We start from the raw sequence: 19,194 nt of genomic DNA on the forward strand, positions 1-19,194 counted from the left end.
CAAACTTATTTGAAACTTTAACATCAAGAATCTACAACACATAAGCACGTAAGTTATTTTTGTGAATGCTGTTCTTCTAAGTTATGAAAAAAGGAAGATGACAACCTTTGGAAAAGGTCTTTATCAACACTTATCACGACAGGGAAGACAAAAATCTTCCAGAAGTGTCATCCCTCATGTGTTTAAAAACCAGAAAACCCATCCAACCAAAGTAGTGTTAAAGCTACATTACAGATAGATGCCTAACATGTTCTATTTAGAAGTACAGGATTTCCAGCACAGTGCTGAAAGCAGTTTTATTGAGACAAAAGCTAAAATGGGCTATTTTATTATGCTGAGAAGCAAAATAAAATTATCCAGTACTGAACACCACAACCACCCTCAGGTATTTCCACACTGCATTACCATCTGCAGCACAGATAAATTCTCAGCGACAATCCAGTATTGCTGCTGGCTAATACACAGTGTAAGTACTGATCTTCAGATGCCAATAGGAAAGACTCCATCAGGTGGCAGCAGCAGCCAAAAGTTTTTCTCCCAGTATTTTCATTTTACTACTTTAAAAAATTACTCCGCTTAAGTAAAGTTTAAATGAAGACAAGCACAAGCTTTGGCCTGCCTGTCCTGAGCAAGCACACTAATATTCCCAGGAAGTAACTTTCAAACAGACATATTTGAAAATGCACAGGGGTAGGGGGCAGGGAGAAGAAAGGGAATGGCAACAACAGCTTGGCTTTGTGCTTTCTTAAAGCCCAAGAAAATAAGCGAAGCCATATTGTCACAAGCAACTGATCTCTAGCTTGACAGAAAATCATATTTCAGAGAAAAAGCTTTGACTCTGAGCCACAGATAACACACACAGTTTTCCAAGTACCCAAAAAATAGGCTTTCCTCACTTCCATGTTCAAATCACGATGAAGTATTCAATGGATTGATCATAATTGCCTGAAGTACTTAGCAGCAATGCTGCACTGCCTTGAAATTGCAAAAGGCAAATTCCTGATTTGTAACAAATGAGTAACATACTGACTAGTTTACTTCCCTAAACTTACCTTCAAACATAGCCAACAGCGTATCAGGATCAGTCTTCACATCTTGAATTGTTTGCCATGGTATTAAAAATGGCTCTTTGTTCATTATCCTTGAAGGACAGGCATTAGCTGGATCATAGAACTTGACTGGGAGAATGCCGAATTCAATCAGATGTATGTAAGCCAGCCAAGCCAAGCAACGGTCACTTACAGTAAGGCGTTCCGATACTATCTTTTCATTTGCCGATTTTAAAGCATTCTGTAAAAGTTAAAAGGAATGCATTATATTTTAACCATAAATTCTTTAAGATCTAAGAATGAGAAAAGGGAAAAATAAGAAGTTTTAATATTCCGGGTATTTAATATTCAAGGACAGGGAATTAATAATTCTTGACCTCAGTCGTGATTAAGTTCCCTGTATTAAGTTCCCTGTATGTAAATGTGGGACTGTATTCAAATCGTATGTAGCTAAATAACTCACAGTAACATGTTTAGAAAACCTGCAAAAGTTTTTGCCTTGGAAAGGGAACAGAGATGAACTTTAATCCATGCATCTCCCAACACGTGTTCAATTTTTCTGCTTACTTCTGTGACAATTACTTCCAGTTACATACATACATACATCGGCTCCAGAGACAACTCATCTGTGAGTTGGATTATGCTTGCTATATCCTACTAGGGTTTGGGGGTTTGTTTATTTTTTAAGATCCAGTTGCACAGCTGCTAAGTTACAGGTATCCACATCTCCTGAAAGCACCAGGGCTGCACTGTGTTGGAAGCGTTACTGAGAACCAGAACACTGCTCTAAGTTTTCCTGCCAATGATATGCAAAACTAGAATACCCAAACTGGCAGATCCCAAATAAAATCATTACAGCCAAAAAATTAGACAAAGTCTAAACACAATTGCTCCTAAAACAGAACAGAATCTCATGACTATAGCTGTGCCAATTTTTCTCTGGATAAGCAAACAACGCACTTTTTCAAGAGAATTAAAGTGCTTGCAAATTTGGGTGGGATTCAGACACACTTATCGAGTCAGAGGTAAAGACTGAACTTTCTAAAGCACTTACTTTAGAAAGTTTTCTTTCAAGTTTTCAAAGAGAAACATTGCAAATTATTTTGAAGTTTTACTTAGAAATTCTCTCTCAAGTATGGCTAAATAACCTTCCCCAAAATATTCTTTCCAACTACAGTTTTCAGATTAATATAAAAAAATTGTTTTTGCAACAATACTTTCAGAAGAAAGGGGAAGAGAAGCAACTCACGTTCTTCTCCAATGCACTCGGGACTTCTATTTCAGTTTGATGCAAACTCAATTTTTTCCTCTCCATTCTCTTTGTTTGTTCAGCCAAGCACTCAGAGAAAGATTTATCAGTACTGCTGTGTTCAGAATAGGTTTTGAAGCAAATCAACACAGCATATTGCACTTTTCTATTTAAACTGGAGATAGGAAGAAGTATTACAGCCCTAAACCGCACAATTTCACAAAATATTCTAAGGTGTAGCAAAAAGGCTCCACCTGCTGGTAGCAATAGAAGCACTTGCTACTGAAACTACAGCAGCTCCCTTTTACTAGGGACTGATGTCATCACCCTCTTTCTCACCTTCATCTAGAAACCAGAGAGCAACAACAGCGACCTAAAATGCCTTTTACAATCATAATAAGAGCTTGGGATAAGTGAGACTTTGGAGCTCATGAGATCACCAAATCCTCTAACGTAACAGTCTCCAATTTCTGGAGCACAGGCAATACTGCTAAGTAGTATCATACCTTCTTCCTCCTAAGAGCTACTGGTTTGTAATTTCTGTGGCAACAAGAAACATCTGAGTATCCAAGGCAATACATTACTCACAGGCTGTTAATTGGAGGAAAGTGCTCTACTGTTTACCAGAAATCAAAACAAAAGCAATTCCCTGGAAGCATTGTGGGAAGTAGTGCTCTAGTTATTAACTACACAAGGAAAGGAAAATAGGGAACAAAGAAGGTGCATCCAAAGTTTACAATGGCATCATATTTTACAACAGAAGTCTTTTAAGAGAATTCCTTCAGCAACTAAACAGCTGAGGGGACAACTCTTTCAAAGCTGGAACCACTGGAGTCACAGACATCAGAAAGACAACATGTGAAGACAATTCTTGGGATGGTAACTTGGAGGTTACCTGCAGCAGAGCAAGAGCATTCTGATGTCTTCCTGTAAACAGACTTAAGTGAACTCTGTACAGAAGAGTCTCTAGCAGCTCAAAGGACAAAAGACTGGGATTTTCTTCTCCCCTTGTCCCTTCCATTAGGAACTGTAGCATCCTTCCACATACATAGTCTTTTCCATCAAAGGAATTCTCCAAATTCAAAAACTAGAGAGAAATATTTCATATAAAAAAAAAAAAGTCAGAATACCAGTAAAGTTTCCAAGTTAAAGTTTGAAAAGCAGATGAATTGCATCAAATTTGTATGAAAATGTCTTCTATCACCCTACAAAGCATACTTCCCTCCCCACACCAAATTTTCACACTGAACCTCAAATACCAGGTTAAATATCCTTGATGATCAAATATTGGGAGCCATAGAAAATTAAGGTAAAATAAGATAACTTTTCAAGCTTAAAAAAAAAAAAAAAAAAAAGAACTTTTACCTAAGAAATGCACCATCTTGATTTTGATTACCTGAGGAAAAGTGGTGATTTCCGCAAACATCCTTCAAATATAACTTTGAACTGCCTCATTTTCTGAGCAACATTTGCAGTTTTCAAAAGGCTATAGCATTAACTTAGTTAAATCAACCTTTCCCTTTCCTACTTTTCCTGTCACACATGCAGAAATTTCAGGGTTTCTACAGCACTAAATACACACTTACATGAACATTTCACATGCCTGTTACTACTTACTGTCCACCAGATTTGATAAGAAGGAGCATACTCCACTGCTGTTTCACACATTTCCTGCATCTCTTCCTTGGTTCCTCTTTTCGAAAAGAGTCTGAGGTAATGACACCAAATCTCAGGATTTTCTTTGTTGTTCTCAAGGGCTCGAGCCAAAACATTTAAAGCAGAATCTAAGCATTCAGATGATGAGCTGTGAAAATAAAAAAATAAAAATAAAAAAAACCCCACCCACCGAATTGTTCCATTACATCAGTGGTTTTGTTAATAGAACTCATACAAAGTAAAATACAAAAATAGATGCTTGTAACTAGAATGAAAATGACAGTCATCAAATTAACACATGCTGTCCTTTACTATAAAACTTAAGTTTTAGTGAATTTTAACCCTTCAAAAATATGATAATAGTGCATGCAAAGTTTTTTTTTCCCCAGAGAAAAAAGGCTGATTCAAATAAGGTGTCAATTCAATAGGTAAGATTTATCCATAAGCAGAAGTCTCATGCTGAATCTGTATAAAGGGCCAATTCACATCATACTGACACAAAAGCTTAAGTAGAAATATTTCAAAGGCTTAGTAAAGTAAGTTGGAAGATTATTTTTGTTACATATTTAATTAACTTTCTATATTCACCATATATAAACCTTTATTCCAAGTTTCTATGCATGTCATACAGGTTTTCTTTGCTTCTAGGTGTTACTTTGAGATAACTATCATGAGATGATACCAGTAATGTCATACAAGATTATCTCAAACAGCTGCAAACCACATGGCTAAGCCTTAGTTTATAAATATCAAACTTCCATAAAACCACAGAAAGCTTCTGAGGCCACATTTATTCTAAAAATGTCTTTAGAAATTACTTTGCATAGACATCTAGGAGGGAAAAATGCATGTTTCAAAATAAGACTAAAACAATTAACGATGGGCAAGACTCAAGCCTTTGTTCTCTCTTCTCTAAGCACTGTGCATCCAGGAAAAAAAAAAACACACAAAATCTACCGCAATCAACTAAACCACTCAATTTCCTAAGAGCAATAACCAACGGTTTTTTTTGTTTGTTTGAGGTTTTGGGGGTTTTCCAGCTACACTTGTATTTAGAAAAATGAGCTCTCCTCACCCTGCCACTTGCTGGTTGTACTCTACTTCCTGCATTGGCCTTTCCAGTTTCAGCTAGTATTTATTACTATTACATAGTAACTCGAACAACTTTGAACATACCCTCCCCTCCTTTAGGGTGTTCAGTTATTGATATAGCTAAATTGATCTTTTACAATATTTCCCATTGTTCATACAATGCTCTTAAAAAAAACCAAAAAAACAAAAACAAAAGACACAGGGCTTCTCCCCACCCCCTTTCCTCTCTGCTGCAGCAGATTTCTCCACAATGTTTCTCTGCCTTAGGTTAGTACTTTATTACTGAATCCAAGTGAATCACTACAACAAAACCATCATGACAGAATTCCTACTGAAGTTATTTGTCTGTCAATAAAAACGGTACTCTGCAGAATAAATTAGAGGAACAGAAACTAGACACAACTAGAAATCTAAAAGTAAGAAAAACTAAAATAAGAAACTGAGCACGCAACTGGACAATTTCTACATGGATAGAGCCATATGGCAGACCTGTTCTTACAACAAATCTTACAGATGCAAGTTGTTTTAAACATATTCCAACCACTCATACTGTAGAGGAGACTAATTTTAAGTTTATTGGTCCACTGCTTTATCACTGGAAGTACAACATTCCACTGCAATCTTGGGAATACATTAGATTGTACACTTTTCAAACACAAACGATTATTTCTCCCATGCTACTTTCCATCAGCTTCCGTTCTGAATCAGAACCTACCTAAAGATAAACTGCCAGTTTAATTTATTACTCAGGTACCACACTGCATACAGTAGAAAACCTAATCTGTTTTAACCTGCTTTTAAGTGATAAATTAGTTGTGGCTTTGTCAAAGAAAGTTTTTATATTAGAAAGGAAACTTGATTATAGCAGCATGAGTAAAGAACAAAAATCGAAACGAAAAATGCCAAAGACTTACCCTTCATTTTGATTCAAGTATTTGTATGCAAGTTTAATCCAAAGCTGTACATCACAGGGGTTTTCTTGAACACTTGCCTCCAAGTTGGAAATGTCATCAGTCTCGCTTGTAAAATATCGGACATCATCTGGAGTCACCACAGCATCAAGAGTTGGAACCTTTGCTTTATGTTCTGTGGGGTGAGCTGCAAATAAAAGTTTCTTTTCAAAATGCAAATGATCTGTCAAGTTAGAACTGACAGATACATTGGGGTTTTTTTGTTTTTTTTTTAAATAGATTTCAAGTATGGCCATCAACCACAGTGAAATATGGTTATTTCTGCATCCTCTAAAACTGTGTACTGCACAGAAAACTAGTTATACTTCAAACAGGAGGGCAAGAAAACCAGCAGTAAAAGGCTACTTTTGTCAAACCACACTAATTGAGGCAGTTCATCAGGCACCATTAAGTAGTAGACAGGTCTGACAAAAGGATTATTTGCCTCAATTCTGAGCCTCTCAAAATCCTTCTTACAGGATTTGTAAGCAGAACCTAAATCTCTCACCTGCATGAGTCACATGCAAAAATTCCTGATGTCCAAGCAAGCTTCAAAATTTCAAATCCTAAAACAGCTTTTTCTCCTGATCTCAACACCAAATATTAACTCTATTCAAATTTAAATTGACTGAACACATGAAACTTCACTACTTATTATGGTTCTGAAACATCAACTAGGTCTACAGACAAAGCTGGAACGTTCTAGGGAATAGATCCCTATGTTCCTTTCAAGAATATGTAAATAGAAATTCCATTTAAACCTCCAATCACATATTCTATTAGTGTTTATTAGAGCATATGTCATTTGTTTAGAATGAATTAGGGTCAAACTGCACTCAAAAACAAAGGCAAAAGGAAGTTTACATGCAGGAAATATTAAGAAGCCAAAAGAGTAATAAAAAAAAGTGTTTTTACTGAAAGGCAGTTTTAAGAATTCTGGGTTGAGGAAAGGCTGGTGGTTAATTTTCCCCAGTATGCTACACTTCTGGATTACCGTATTTAACAGGTCCAAGGAACTGTTCCTCCTCACTGCTGCTACTATCTAACAGAGGTTTTCTCCAGTACTTTGGTCTCCATTTCCTCTTATCTTTCCACGTTGTAAATGGAGGTGCTGTAAACAACCAAAGTAGTAGAAATTATCTTTTCTGTATTCAAGATTAAGACATTTTTTGCTGATAATAATTTTAGACAAAAACATGCTGTGAGTGCAACAGAGGGCACAAGTTTCAATACAACTTAAAACTGTTGATCTTAAGTGCATAAATAATTTTTTCACATTGGACCCTAAAATTATTACATTATTGCCTTATAATAAAATCTGCTGTCTTGAAATTACCATAAGCATAATTTAGTATACTGAGACAAACTAAGAAACAAAAAAGGAGTATTCTTGGGTTATAAAGTCATTAAAGTATCTATATAATTAAAAATCCAAGCCTATATTGTATTTAATCTATGAAGAAAGTTACTTACTATGACCTTTACTCTCATTGACATTGCTAGCCAGAAGAACAGCCATCTGATCCACTGACATTCGATCTCTGTTTATACCAAACAGTTTTTCAACATATTTTTCTGAAATAAGAACATCTGTATCTTAGATAACACAGAAATGAAAACAGGTAACAACAGCAATTTAACACCACCCATGATGATTAGTGAATTCTGGTTGCTTTAAGAGGCATGGTAATTTAACATCCTGGGATACAGAAATCAAAACATGAACAAGTGATGTTAGGCAATTTGCCTATATCCCAACGCCATTATTACATAATTCCAACTTCTCTGAAACAGACCAGTTATCTAGTTGCATAAAGTAGAGAGGAAGATGAGAAGGAAAGATCCCATCCCCATTCCCTCACACACACCCCAATCCCTTATTTTTGAGTGAAACATTCTGCAATCAACAAGAATTTTTCCTGTCATTAGGAGTCCCGAGGAGACTGTACACCTCTGAGGGCTGAACTGGTGACTGGAGAGATGCATCTTTTCATTTAGCAGTATCTTGCACATTGTATTATATCAGTCATTAAAATCCTTGATCCCAGACCTTTTATGAAAGCCATTTCTTTCAGAAATGAATCTTTGAAACCAAAAGTGAGCAAAATACTCTTAAAAACCTGTCGCAGTGCTGATTTCGTCATCAGTGCTTTTTTCTGAACAACCAATCAGTTCTAAATTGTAAGACAGAATATCTTGAAACAGCTGCTTTCGGCTAAGAGTGCAATCTTTCATGTGCTGCCTGAAATAAACAAGTACATAAGAAATTAAAGTATTTTAATCACTACAACAATTTAACAAGGCCTGTAATTAGAAAGTTGCTTAAGCCTTCTATAAGCGTGTACAAAAAGGAAAACGATACTCATGGAAAGCAACATAGCCTGCTCTGAAATTTCTGTTAAAGATTTCTAGGCCTTCCCCAAACTAAGCCTGCATCACTCACTCAATCCTAGTTCTCGTTATTTCAGTACAGCCCTGTTCTTTGGAATAAACCTCTACTTTGCTAGGGGTCTGGTTTTGCACTGATGCAACGCAGTGTAACTACGCTTATTTGAACCAGAAAGGTCTAAACAAAACAGGTATCACTCTGTGTTTAAAGGATTCAAAGTTTGATTTAATACAGCTAGAGCTGATTCAAAAGCTCTCTAACACAAAGAAGGGCAAAAAAGAGCTGAAGTTTGTTCCTATTGTATTTTTCCAATAATTAGAAGTTTCCAAATTAAGTTTATTATTGACCAATTCATATCCATTTGTCCTTGTACCAACTTTTTTAATATATTAGGCAATGCTGTTTAGCAAAATATTTTTAAATCCGATTTAACATCATGCTTCAAAGAAGCAACCTTAGCCAATATTTTCCTAGAAAGCCTGAATTCCAGTATTACAAAAAGATTTTCTTACATAATATTTACTACATGGTTTATTTTGCTTAGTAGCATATGATACATTTCTACTGTGCCTCACAGTGTCGATCGCTACCTGAAGTTCCCTTATGGTCTGAAGTTACACTGAAACTACAAAGCAAGAGGAGTCCACTCTGAATTACAAGGCACTCGAAGAGTAAAACATTCTCTAAGACTCTATACTGTTTTCTTAAATTTGTATCTAAAGAGCCTTCTTTCTTCACAGCTTAGGTGCAAACTTTCTTCCCTCCCAGCCAAGTATCTGCAGTATGGTATTTAAAAGTAACTTTCTTTTCTAGAACTTGTCCATAGGATCATAAATCCGGACCTTTCAAAGAAATGAAAAACATGTCTATTGGTCCTGGAGCCAGACATCTAGAATGGACATTTATGCCAGATGAACGTGATAAAGAACTCACCATTGACAGTCATCATCATTACATGTGCCTGTTAAATCAAAACGGCAGAAACACTGTTTTGGCTCAATCATATTGCTATGGGTTACGGAACTGAGGTATAGTTTTTCCTTGGTTCGAAAATATGGACTAAACCTAAAATGAAACAGTGAATTATTATGACAAAGCATATAAACGAAGACATCAGTTTTATTAAACAAAAGATAAGAAAAAAACATTGTTTTCAGTATTAAGTCTCATTATTTCCAAAACCATACTACAATCAAAGTATAAATCCTACCCAAGTTTAAAGATGGCATAATCAAAATACTCTACTGTGAAGTATTCACTGGATTTCAGATTGCTTCAAATTGGACATAAAAATCTTGTTTTCAAGTGTTTAACCACTGTTGTTCAATTTAGTTATACCAATCAGCAATCCAGTTATAGGGAACAGAATACAACACAATATAAAACCAGCATACTGTACAGAAGGGACCCTGCGTAACAGGTAAAAAGTAACTAAAAATCACAAGGTGCTCTGAACTAGAGAAAATTTGTTTCAGGATAGTCAAGTTTTCATTAAAGCTTGTGTTTTGCATCAAGACTTGTACAAAGGAAGAGCAATGAAGACTTAAAAAAAAAAGTTTCACAAATACACAGAAGTCAAAAACAGCTGTTATAATCCTCATACCTGTAGGATTTAAATACTAGAAGGGGACTATGATATGGTCCAAATGGAAATGGTTTCACTTCAGTTTGTTTATTTTGTGACGTAACAAAACCCATATCCACTGAAATTTCCTAGGAAACAGATGAGAAGATAAATAGCAATTGCAATACCACCTAATAAAATAAAAACAACTTTAATGTTTAGTTTTAAAGCATTTACCTGACCACACAACAGGTCTTCCCTAGGTGTTACAAAGGCAGTACTTTTCATTAGCAGCTCTTTCAAGCTGTCAGCTTTAGCATAAAGTTTTTTCAATTCCTCAATATTCAACCCAAGGAAAAGCTCGGGCTCCTCTGCTGCCTTTTTAGAAAGTTTGTTCATAGTTTCTTGTTTCGGGGTGTCCATATGTTTAAGATTTGGTTTAGTAAAAGAATTGGTTTCTCTGAAAGATCTCCTTCGTTCTCGGTTTGAATTAGACAAAACTTCATCATCAAAGTAATTTTCTTCACTGTCCAAAGACAATTTATCTTGCGTAAGATCATGAAGCGATGGCTGAGGTAATGCAAATTCAGATTCCTCTTCTGCCTGAGGGGCAATATTTGATTGCTCCTTGGTTTGAAGTGCACGGGCCTCTTTCAACTTCTGAATCTTCAGAGCATATTCATACTCCAGCTGCTGCAGTCGTTTCTTCTCTAGTGCAATTAATTCTGCTGAATGCTTTTTTGGACTTGATGCAGGGGAATTCTCCAGTTTCAACATTTTGCTTGGCTGAAAAGAAAAAAAAAATTTCTCTTAATTTCATCTTCATATTTACTGATCTATTGATGTGAGGCAAATTAAACATGGGCGACATTTAACTCAGAGTTTATAAGAACGTATTTTAAACCGTTGCCAGATAATTTCAATAAACAGCAGAAAAACCACAAAATAGTTTGCCACAATTCCACTGGCATGTTTGCAGATTTTTCAATAAAAATTAGTCTACGTCATGTATAAGTCTTCAACAAAAGTTCTGATCACATTTAAAAGGTGAGCTACAAAACAAATACACACGAGAAAAACAAAGAAACATTGACAAAAACATTTAAGCCTTGTTTTTCTATATTCTGATTTTCAGAATAACGAAATCAGAGCCCACTTCAGTGCCTTTATTGCTAAACGGGTTTTAACAATGCTTTTTATGGCTATAAAGTTATTTCCCTTCTCACAGGAATATACTTCTCTTATCATCAGTCTATTTATGGCATACCTCTAGCAAGGAAATGCAGGCTTTGAACAGTTTTCTTATTTAAATGCTTAATGCTTTTTCTGTTGAATTATTAAAAAATATGGAACAAAGATTAAGAAGATTCTTACAGTGCTTTGGGAAAGTCTTCCCATTTGCCTGAAATACCACTTGAACTACATTTCCTAACCAAAACTGCTACGGCTTTTCAAGCACAGCATGGTTTAAGAGCATGCAGCAGACTTACTCCAAGATGATCCTGCTCCAGTTTTCGTTTCCCAATTTCTTTACTTGCTACTGCTTTTGCTCGAGCAAGTTCTTCCCCATATTTTAATGCCAGAGCTTTTTTTACTGTAACTCGTTGCTGAACTTTATGAATCTGAAAAAAAAGAGAAGAAATACAATAGTAAGATGCAACTTTCAGATATCATCACAATGTAATTAAAAAAAAAGACAAGACATGGGAATGATTTAATGATTAAGCCAAAGAAAGCCCAGTGACTCCCCCGCCCCCCCTCCAAATCAAGATTTCCATTCCAACATTTCCAGCTACAGAACACAGAAACATTCCAAAATTAGAATTACTTGTTCCTGAAGCTTCTTGAGAAACATTTTATTAGCATTCAGGATCTTCTCTGTGGCTTGTAGCTGTTCAGCCAGCTTGTTAATCTTATTTTCAGCAATCCGAACATTCTCTCTCTTTTTCGCCTCTTGTTGCAACAAATGTTTCAAGACAGATTCATCCTTCATCAGGAGAAGTCTAAAAATAGAAAAGCCATATAACAAAATTTTTTTCACAGCGAAGTTTCTCATAAAGCTATTCCTGCTTATCTGGAATCCTCGTTATCTAAGAAAAGAGCTTTGTCATCTATCAGCAAACAAAACTAAGTTTCTCAAGAGAGTCTTAACATCCATGAGACAGTAAATACTGACAGTACATACAATTTCAGTAACCAACTTCAGCAGCTCAGTATAAATTAGATGAAAGCATTTTAACTATGAGGGCAAGTGGAAGATAAGCAAGTGGCATATCTTTAATGTTGTTTTTAGTTTTAAGACATCCAAAAACCTACCTGTTTTACTTTAAGTAACAACCTGATCCTTTTCTAGGGCACACACACACATCAGCAGATTACAAGCCACACTACAAGGCCACAGTAGCAGTGTTTAAAGATAGAAAACTGCATCAAAAGGAGCAAGAGACAGACTAGGAGGAAGTAGGTGGATGAAAGCCGGGAAAATTTCTGCTTCAATTTGTGTCCAACACAAACCAGTTTGTTCAAAACTCCATGCAGTAAGAAGCAAGTGACAATGAAAGCAGAAAAGGAGTTCACAAAGCACTTAGGACCGTTTCCACAGTAACTTGGAGGAAGAGTGAGACGCATGAAAAAGGCATACTTAAGGAGAAAAGAAGTTTCAAACAGCATACCTATTAATTCATTTAAACTCATCAGACATATCTCAGAAACAGTGAGGCATTCTACCCTCAAAGAAAGTGTATTCAGAAGTGAAAAGCATGCTTGTGTTTTCATATTTGATAGTTATTGAATAGTGGAGATGAAGTTCTAGTCACTGAATGAAAATACAGCTGAAAACAGTGTGAAAAGTCATATTTACAGGTTACCATGAAAAAAAGATGACAGCACAGGCTGAATAGTTCGAAAAAACAACCCTAGCTTTATTTTAAAAGCTACTCATTGAAAAAACTTATTTACAGCTTTAATCATTCTAAGCAAGATTTATGACAGTGAAAAACTTACTTGTTTTTCTTAAGCTTTGCTTCTGCTTCTGTAACTTGTTTTGTCACTACTGCTATTCTACCAATTCCATCAACCTCACCATCTGAATTTGCAGGGGATGTATTGTTCCTCAGTGGATCAGTTTTAATTAAACGTTGCTTCTCACGACTAAAACAGAGATGGTAAAAGCAAAGACGTTCAGTAACTTCATCAACATTCACTTTATTGTGTATTCCAACTGTTTATCTTTGAAAAACTAACAGAGCAACATTTCAAGTTAAAGAAAGCTTTCCAAACCTACATTCAACTACTGTCAGTCAGTTCAAACCCCCCAAAAAAAACCAAACAAAAAAAAAAAAAACTTTCTTTGGTCCTACTAAAAATCAAGGAAAAAAATGAAGGTAATAAGGTTTTTCAGACTCAGATTTTTTTCTTCCAATTACAAAAATAGATTAATAAAGCACTACAAAGAATATATTTTACTTTAGCAACAATAAAACTCAGTTATACCTGGCAATCTCTTCTTTTAAGAGTCTGTATTCTATCTTCTTATCTTCTGGCAAAGCCTCTGGAGTTCTCATTGGATCATTTTCTTTTTCTGATTTTGGAGCAGCTTTGATTTTTGAGGCCTGTTATAAGGAGATCCAAATCAGTATCACTCACACAAGTTTAAAATATAGCTATTTGACTGCTATTTCTAAGAGGCATTTCAGCACAAACTTAAGGCTGTTCAAGGCAAGTAAGATCTTTTAAGTCAGTGGGATTTTTTCTTTTCCACCAGCAATTAAAGATAAATATCCTTTACCTCAACATTTCTCCTTGCTTCTTTTATCATAGATTCTAGTCCTCCAAATACACTATTAGCTGAGTTAGAGGGCTCTCCATCAGACTCACTATCATCTGAATCATTTAATGTCACCACAACAGACTTGTGCTTTGGAAGCTGTCAAAGAGGGGGACAAAGAGGGAGGGGGAGAAAAGAAGATTTTATAGCAAGGACAACAAAATATGAAAGCAGATACAACTGAATACATGTTTACTAGAAGACAAGGAAATAAGAAGGTTAAACTCCTTTATTAGCGTACGGCACAGCGTGACAAACCAATTCCAGGCTGCACATAAATGTTACTCCAACATTTTCAACCTATTCCCAGTTATTTGTAGCATTTTTACAGCTCCACGGTCAGAACTTCTGACTTTCCTAAACTTACACTTAATAAATTATTTCAGTGATAAAGGAAATTACCATCTGCCATTTGCACGCAAATTTTTGTAAGCAACTGAGAAGTAACAATCGAGTCTGCACTAGAAATACTTTGGCAGATGTACAAGAACTCCCTCACCTCTGCCACACACTTCTGATGCCTCTTGTCCAACATTATACTTAGCTGACCTGGCAGTAAGCTGTTCAGGCAGTTAAACTGTCAGAATACCAACTGTACATAAAGAACATATGTAACAAGATTAACTACTTTTTGCCAACATTGCAAACTGAACCAGCTCATTGAAGATCAGATGACTGCCAACTCCAGCACAAAGAAAGATGGAGAAACAGGCAGACAATTTAGATTAGCCTAAGATGTTATGCAGCTCCAGTTTGAAAGAGTGGCAATTTCAAGTCACATTTCAGGTGTTCTCTTCCTAAGGTAGATCTGGACAATTAAATACATGTTTAACCTCCAACTCAGAACAGGGCCTCTCCATAGTTTCAAGTTTCAATGCACAAAATAAAATCTATTTTTAAACTGGGAAATAGCTGCAGCTGTAATGCAGGGTCTCTTTGTATTGTTCTAGAACACAGTTTGTCTGTCGTGAACAGATTCCCGAATGTCCACAACTATGTTGGAAAAAGCTTTGCAAGAAGTAAGTGAATAAGCAAACCAATGTCAATAGGCTATTTCACTAGGCAGAGGTCTTCAACTCCACAGGAAAAATGCCAGTCTATAACTCAAAATCTGTTCTGAAATACGGTACTGGATATTCAAACACGCAAAAGCCATCAAGCCCCCAAAACTATGAAATGAGATTTCAGAAGTCTGAATTTTGTATTTCATATATTTGTATTTCAGTAGCCTTATTATTTTTGAACTCCTGTGTATATCTAGGAATGATCACATAGCAAAACTATCAATTTCTGGTTCAAAAAATAAGTTCTCATGAATTCACATTTTTAGGCTCTATTAAGAAATACCAAATACTATGAGAGTTAATAAAACCATAAGCAACACAAATGGTTTCAGTAATGATTAAACTGATAGGAGTCATTTATACTGTTTTCACACTGAACTGTTTTTACAGAGGATCATCTTTTGACTAGTCTCCTGCAAACATCACTTTGGCCAAAACTTCTTTGAAACAGCTTGGAATACAGAATATTTATATATAAAATGTGTGGATTTTAAACAAATCAGTACTTTTACCAGTGCGAATTACTCAACTCTAGCAGTTATCACCTATATTGACACTACCAAGTAAGATGGCAAAACAGGCACAGATCTGAGGTCTGTTGGTGCCAAGGACCTGATTACCACTTTATGTATTTCAGGGATTTTACTCCGAACCAACACTAGCCTGGTTCCATGAACTGAATATGCATTTGCAACTGGAATGCATTAGGTATACTCTCGGAACATATTAGTTAAGTTTAATAGACAGGAATGTTATTTGCATGTTCAAAAAACAAAACAAAACAAGAAAACCCACCACACACCACCCATCTGAACTAAGATGCTTGTTTTGATGCTGTCCTAAGATGTTACATTCTTAGTTATTCAGGGTCAAATTCCTTCAAGAAGATAAGAGCATACAAGTTAAGTTAACTAGCAGTTCATGTGTTTAATTGATGTTCCGCTGTTCTGCACTGTATCACTAGAAAAACTTATGTCTATTTGCTTGTTCACTTGAACTGGGGACAACTTCAATTTGTCGTCTTATTAAAAGAAAACGCCAATATTTGCTTACTGTGATCACTGCTCGGGGAGGCCTTGATACTCTGACAAACTTTGTACTTTGTACCCGTGGCTGAGACACGGTATTAATACTGACTGCGGACAGATTGCTTCTTGGCACAGATTGCAAATTATCCGGAACAGGAGGTGAAGGTGGACCACTGTTACTTGAAGTTTCCTAACAAAACAAGTAAGAAATACAGTCATTAAAAAAAATAATAACAATAACCCACACACTATATACAGCTATTTTTTAAAAACAGTAAGCACAAATAAAAAGAGATACTCCCCAAATCACAATTCCAAGTTCCAAGGCACAAATGAAACAGGCTATCTGAATATTAGGCACAAATTTTGCAGTTCTGCGATTATGCTAAAAATGCATGCAAGAATATGTAAGTAATTCACAGCTCAACTATGCAAAAGACCCGTGAGCTCTGAATGTTGCCAAAAACACCCTCTAAATTTTCATAACCACAAACTTCACCTCCTTTCCCCTCACCCCAAACCTTAACCATTAGAACCGGCAGCTTTCTTCCAACTCCATTTGCTAGAAGGTTGAAATAAACTTTAAGTGTTTTGTTTCCTAACTGACTGTTAAATAATAAACAATTTAGCAGAAAATACAATCTCTGTTCTCCTCAAATGTTCAAATTTGAGTACCTTGAAGTTTCATAATTCCTTCAGGAACAAAAAAAAGCTGCAATTTACAACTCAAAGGACACCTTTGGTTGTTTTTCATTTTTCATTCTTTTGGGAAGAAAGGGGTGATAGAAATTCAGGGAATTTGTTTTTAGGCAGCAGAAGGGCAGCATAAAAGGAGCCCATATTCCTCACTTAGCAGGTCATCTTTAAGTTTAGTTCAAGACTGCCATCTAGAGGTTTACATTCAAAAACCAATGAAGTACCTCAGATCTGAAAGCTCGTTTGTTGGCTAATGACTTGAGTAACTCTTCTCTTAAGAGCATCTCCTCTTCTTCTTCCTCATCTGCAAATGGAGGTTTTGGTGGCTGCTCAGGCTCTTCAGGTGGAAGAGGTGGAAGAGGTGGAGGTGGCTCAAGAGAAACACAAGAAACGCCCTCCACATAAAGTTGACTCAAAGATGGTACAGGCTGAGATAAAAAGGAAAACAAGTGTTTCAAAGTTTTGAGACTTACTGTTTTTTTAGGATTATTTATAAGAGGTGAAGCTACACAAATTATTTTGTGGTTTACAACTCATTAAAACTGCAGTGGATTTAGTCTAATGTCAAAAGTGGTGCCAAATTCTTACTAGTTACCAAGATAGTGGCAACAGTAAGGATATCCAAACTAACTATAAATGAGAATTCTGAACTAGAGGTAGTCTAGCCATAGGAATGTGGCTGACCTGGTAGGTTAGCACCAATGAATTAGTTTACTCTGCATGAGAAAGTCTTGAAATGGTTTTACGAATTTGTATTAGCCAAAAAGAATTAGTTTCTTTTAATCAAAAATTCGGAGTCTTATCATCTCAGGGGACAGGAACTTTCTATGGCTTTCCTAAGGAGGATAATACACACTCAGTGAAAACAGTAGTGTGAAAGAAGAGCCTAGTTCGATTGTCGCATGGACTCTTGGATGAGAAGACAGACAGCATACAGTCAAAACACACAAAGTTTGAAAGAAGAAGGATTGTGATGAGCTACAACTTGTTCCCCCCCGCCAGGCAACAAGCTGTAAAGTAAGCATACCTACATACATGGCCTAGAGATAAGATGCAAAGTTCCTTTACACTTAAAATTCCAATCTGTTATTTTTTCAATGTGCTTTAGGCAAGTTTTGCTTACTGTTATGAAATGACACAGTTCTAATAACAATGAAGAGAAATTTTTAGCTCAATACAAAGAGCCTCCATTGAACTGGGAACTGGATCAGCCAAAAGTAGCTGAAATCAAGAGTTTAAAAAGCAATCATAAGTCTAGCAGGTATTTCAAGGGAATCATCAAGAAGTTCAGAACTGTATCAAACAACATTTAAATTTAAGCTTAACTTTAGAATTAGAAATAAGATACTAAATGCGAATTACTAACATTTTCAAAAACAGTTTTCTTCCACGATTACTTACCGGAATTGGAGGTGGCAGTGGCAAGGAAATCGGTGGTACTGGAGGTGGAAAATATCCTGCTGGACACTCAAAGAAAGGAGGCTGCACTGGAGAAGAAGCTGTAATTAAAAACAAAATTTACTGAATGTAAGAAATCAGGCAGGTAATTATTGCACAGCAACTTGTGTTTGTAATTAAATTGATTTACTGCAGCAGAAGCAGCGAACACTTTTAATAGACAGAGCTTTAAAAGGCAATGCCAGACTAAGCATGGTGTATAGTTTCTTTTATATATATTCAAAGAAAATCAGAGTACTGTTACCTGCCTTGTTTCTACCTTGCATACAAAACACAAGTACTCCCCAACAGTGCTACTGAGGGAATAACTCAGCTCTCATATTTGATTTAATTCATAATGCCTTCTTAAGCTATAAATCTCAATACAGTGATTTCTACTGCTACTGGCTACAATACAAATTAGGACAGAGGCAGACCAAATGCACTGCTGAAACTGAATTCTAACACACAAAACTAGAGCCTCAGATGCTCCATCAAGAAAAGTTTCACATTGCTTACATATTAAAACAGCAGGTACAGTACGTTAGAAAACTAAAGAATAAGGCAGGCTGGCAAGAAAGAGGAAGAACAAACCGAAAATAAAGAAATTAACTGCAAGAGAACTATGGCCAACAGAACTATGCTTAGTGAAGCTTTAGCAAGACACTACATTTTCTGATGCTTTCAGATAGAACAAGGAAGCATAAATAGTTTAAATGCACCTCAGACTCAAAGTCATTAAAATAATTTAGGTTGAAAAAGACCTCTGGAAGTCATCTGGCCCAACTCAGGGGCTCAAAGCAGGGCTGGCCCCAAAGCCAGATCAGGTTGCTCACGGCCTTATCCAGTCAAGCTTAATATCTTCAAGGATGCAGACTGCACAACATTTCCAGGCAACCTGCCCCAGTGTTTGACCATCCTCTTTGCGAAAACGTTTTTCCTTATACCTAACTGGAATTTCTTTGATTACAATTTGTGCATGTTGCCTTTGCGTGTCCTTTTGTGGCACACTTCTGAAGAGCTTGCCTCTGCCTTCTCTATAACCACCCATTACATAGTTGAAGAGAGTGGTAAGAGCCTTTCTCAGCCTTCTCTTCTCAAGACAAACCCAGCTCTCCCAGCCTCTTCTCATACATCATGTGCTCCAGTGCCCAGTGAACTTCACTGCCCTCCACTAGACTCCTTCCAGTAAGT

General features: G+C 36.3%; 1 protein-coding gene across 2 annotated transcripts in view; it reads right to left on the minus strand.

Annotated features, from left to right (window-relative positions):
- The window catches only part of ZFC3H1 (zinc finger C3H1-type containing), a 41,592-nt gene that overhangs the window by 10,707 nt on the left and 11,691 nt on the right, over positions 1–19,194 (minus strand). For both annotated transcript variants that reach the window (XM_064509080.1, XM_064509075.1), the window contains exons 7-24: positions 17,965–18,062; positions 16,788–16,991; positions 15,893–16,057; positions 13,737–13,874; positions 13,442–13,560; positions 12,953–13,099; positions 11,778–11,952; positions 11,440–11,571; positions 10,187–10,735; positions 9,989–10,098; positions 9,319–9,450; positions 8,117–8,238; positions 7,470–7,571; positions 6,991–7,107; positions 5,961–6,144; positions 3,916–4,102; positions 3,194–3,385; positions 1,053–1,290 (exon numbers count right to left, since the gene is read on the minus strand). In XM_064509080.1, coding sequence (XP_064365150.1) covers positions 1,053–1,290; positions 3,194–3,385; positions 3,916–4,102; positions 5,961–6,144; positions 6,991–7,107; positions 7,470–7,571; positions 8,117–8,238; positions 9,319–9,450; positions 9,989–10,098; positions 10,187–10,735; positions 11,440–11,571; positions 11,778–11,952; positions 12,953–13,099; positions 13,442–13,560; positions 13,737–13,874; positions 15,893–16,057; positions 16,788–16,991; positions 17,965–18,062 — 3,111 coding nt within the window. The remainder of the gene's footprint in view (positions 1–1,052; positions 1,291–3,193; positions 3,386–3,915; positions 4,103–5,960; positions 6,145–6,990; positions 7,108–7,469; positions 7,572–8,116; positions 8,239–9,318; positions 9,451–9,988; positions 10,099–10,186; positions 10,736–11,439; positions 11,572–11,777; positions 11,953–12,952; positions 13,100–13,441; positions 13,561–13,736; positions 13,875–15,892; positions 16,058–16,787; positions 16,992–17,964; positions 18,063–19,194) is intronic.

The sequence above is a fragment of the Dromaius novaehollandiae genome, chromosome 1, assembly GCF_036370855.1.
Source record: "Dromaius novaehollandiae isolate bDroNov1 chromosome 1, bDroNov1.hap1, whole genome shotgun sequence".
In the NCBI taxonomy this organism is placed as follows: Eukaryota; Metazoa; Chordata; class Aves; order Casuariiformes; family Dromaiidae; genus Dromaius; species Dromaius novaehollandiae.